Source organism: Bison bison, unplaced genomic scaffold (assembly GCF_000754665.1).
Source record: "Bison bison bison isolate TAMUID 2011002044 unplaced genomic scaffold, Bison_UMD1.0 scf7180017864280, whole genome shotgun sequence".
Lineage (NCBI taxonomy): Eukaryota > Metazoa > Chordata > Mammalia > Artiodactyla > Bovidae > Bison > Bison bison.
Window position 1 is genome coordinate 3,976,613 of NW_011494852.1, and position 2,281 is coordinate 3,978,893.

At 55.9% G+C, this 2,281-nt stretch overlaps 1 protein-coding gene across 2 annotated transcripts in view; it reads left to right on the top strand.

Moving 5' to 3' along the window:
* The window catches only part of LSR (lipolysis stimulated lipoprotein receptor), a 15,820-nt gene that overhangs the window by 8,378 nt on the left and 5,161 nt on the right, over positions 1 to 2,281 (top strand). Inside the window, exon 4 of one of the 2 annotated variants that reach the window (XM_010848993.1) lies at positions 1,692 to 1,748. The exons of the other annotated variant lie outside the window; for it this stretch is intronic. Coding sequence (XP_010847295.1) covers positions 1,692 to 1,748 — 57 coding nt within the window. The remainder of the gene's footprint in view (positions 1 to 1,691; positions 1,749 to 2,281) is intronic. 2 annotated transcript variants of the gene reach the window in all.

A 2,281-nucleotide genomic window follows, 5' to 3' on the forward strand; every position in this document is an offset into this window, starting at 1 on the left:
CCCCCCCCCCCCCCCCGCCACTCCCAAGGCCACATCTTACCCCACAGTCCCTCTGCCCTGCTGGGATGGTGCTGTGTGGTTTGCATAGTTAGTGCTCCCCTCAAGCAAGCCCTCCCCCCACATACCCAGGAGTGGGCTGGGATACCCGCCAGCAGCCCCCGCCCCGCTGTGAGGCCCCCCTGCCACGTGTGGAAGGGATGCTGCTGTTAGCCAGATGCTCTGTTCTCGGTTGACACATATAGGCCCGTGTGGCACGTGCTATATGTGACATGCTGTTGGGCCACACACTGCCATCATCACACGTATGATGCAAGGTGACCCATGTGTGCACGAGCACACAGGATGGGGGACCATGCCCCAGGGTGCTCAGATCACGCGACAAGAGTTCATGTCTGGGTGACAGAATGCACGCACCCACGGCCCATAGAACTTGTGCGTGTTCTTCTGTAAAATGCACAGTCTACATCAGCATGTCTCAAAATTTAGTCTCAGGAGCCAGTTACACTCAGGTTACTGAGGATTGCAAAGAAGGTTTGTTTAAGTTTTTGTGGGTTACATTTACAGTTGCTTAACATATTAGAAATTGAAACTGGCACACAAGCATTACCATCAGAGCAAATGACGTCATCACGTGTGATGGAGCCTCAGGAAAGCTCCGCTGTATCTCTACTGAAGGAGAGTTAAAAAGGGCAGTGGCTTAGTTATCCGGAACGTGGCTTGGCCTCCGGGATGGGACCACACTTTGAGAACCACTGTTTTACCTGCTGGACACCCCCTCCTGGGGGCAGGCGGCATGGGGTGCTGATGTACAGCCAGGTGTGTGGACACCCCTGGAGATACAGCACTTGTGCGGCACAGAGTGGTGGGTGGCACCTAAAGGAGGCACCAGCTGGGTCATGAAACTTACACAGGGGACCTTGGTGGGCAGAGAACCTGGGCCATACTGTGACTTTTATGGGCTGTAAGGCACTTTAAAAAATTATGTTTGTTTTTATTTGGCTGCGACGGGTCTTTCTTAGTTGCAAACTCTTAGTTGTAGCATGTGGAATCTAGTTCCCTGACCCGGGACTGAACCCAGGGCCCCTGCCCTGGGAGCAGGAGCATGGAGTTTCAGCCACTGGACCACCAGAGGAGGCCCCCTGGACTGTAGGCACTTTTGCTTTCAAGGGCCTCTTCCTCCAGATTAAAAACAAAAATTCTTTTACAGTTAGATTGTTACAAAGACCATTCATTACTATGTATTCAGTATTGTTACATTTTCTTCTTCAGGCTTTACAATACAGTTAAGACATTTTCCTGGGCCCTAGTGTACTGTCTTCCTGAGCCTCATGGACTAGGACTGTCCTTACCTGGGATGGTAGGACCGTGTGTGTGTGGAAGAGATGGAATCCCAAACTGAGGTCCCACCTCCTGAGCCCATGGGATGTGTCCTGGCACCCTTCTGGGCAACAGAATCCTCTGTGGGGACAGTGTGTGAGTGAATCATGTGACACAAGCCTTCTGGAAGACAGCACCCACAGGGGATGGGGGTGTGGAGGGCAGGAACCGCATGCTAGGGCCCTCCTACGCACCTACCCCATCTCTTCTGCAGAGCACGCCTCCACCCTAATGTGCCTGGAGCTGGGCTTCAGGGCAGGGATGGCCTGGGCTGGCCCTGGTCAGCATAATCTGTCTCTCTTTTGTCCCTCCAGGCAGGACCTCGGGGGTGGCCGAGCTCTTACCTGGTTTTCAGGCGGGGCCCATGGAAGGTACGGGGGTTGAGCTCCCCCACATACCACTTATCGCTTCTAAATATCCTCCCCCTTTTCTAAACACAGTTTGCTCGGACCCCACTAATAACCCCACCGATTCCGGGCGTCTAGCGGCCTGGCTCTGGGCCGTGGGCTGGGCTGGCTGGCGAGGGGCCTGGGGTGTAGACAGAGGGCTCCCGTGACTGGTGCCTGTGGTGCTCTTCTAGCGCTCGGGGTCTGGGCAGCTGGCTCTGTCCCCTCTCAAGGCTACAGCCCATCTTCTTCTGGCTAGGTCTGCTCTCGTTTACTGCCTTGTCCAGATGAGCCCCGGGTGGTTTCCCTAACCTTGGGGCTGACCTGGGTTGTAGTGGAGTGGGCATCCCTCTGCGACTGTACCCCAGCCCCTGGCTTGGAGACTCCAACAAGGGCTGGGGCTACAGCTTTCCCGATGGGCTTTGCAGACAGGCGCCGTCCCCGCCACCACCCCCTCCCCACTCCGCCCCCAGTGCCCACATCCCTATTCCCTTCCAGGCCTCCTGGCTCAGGGCCAG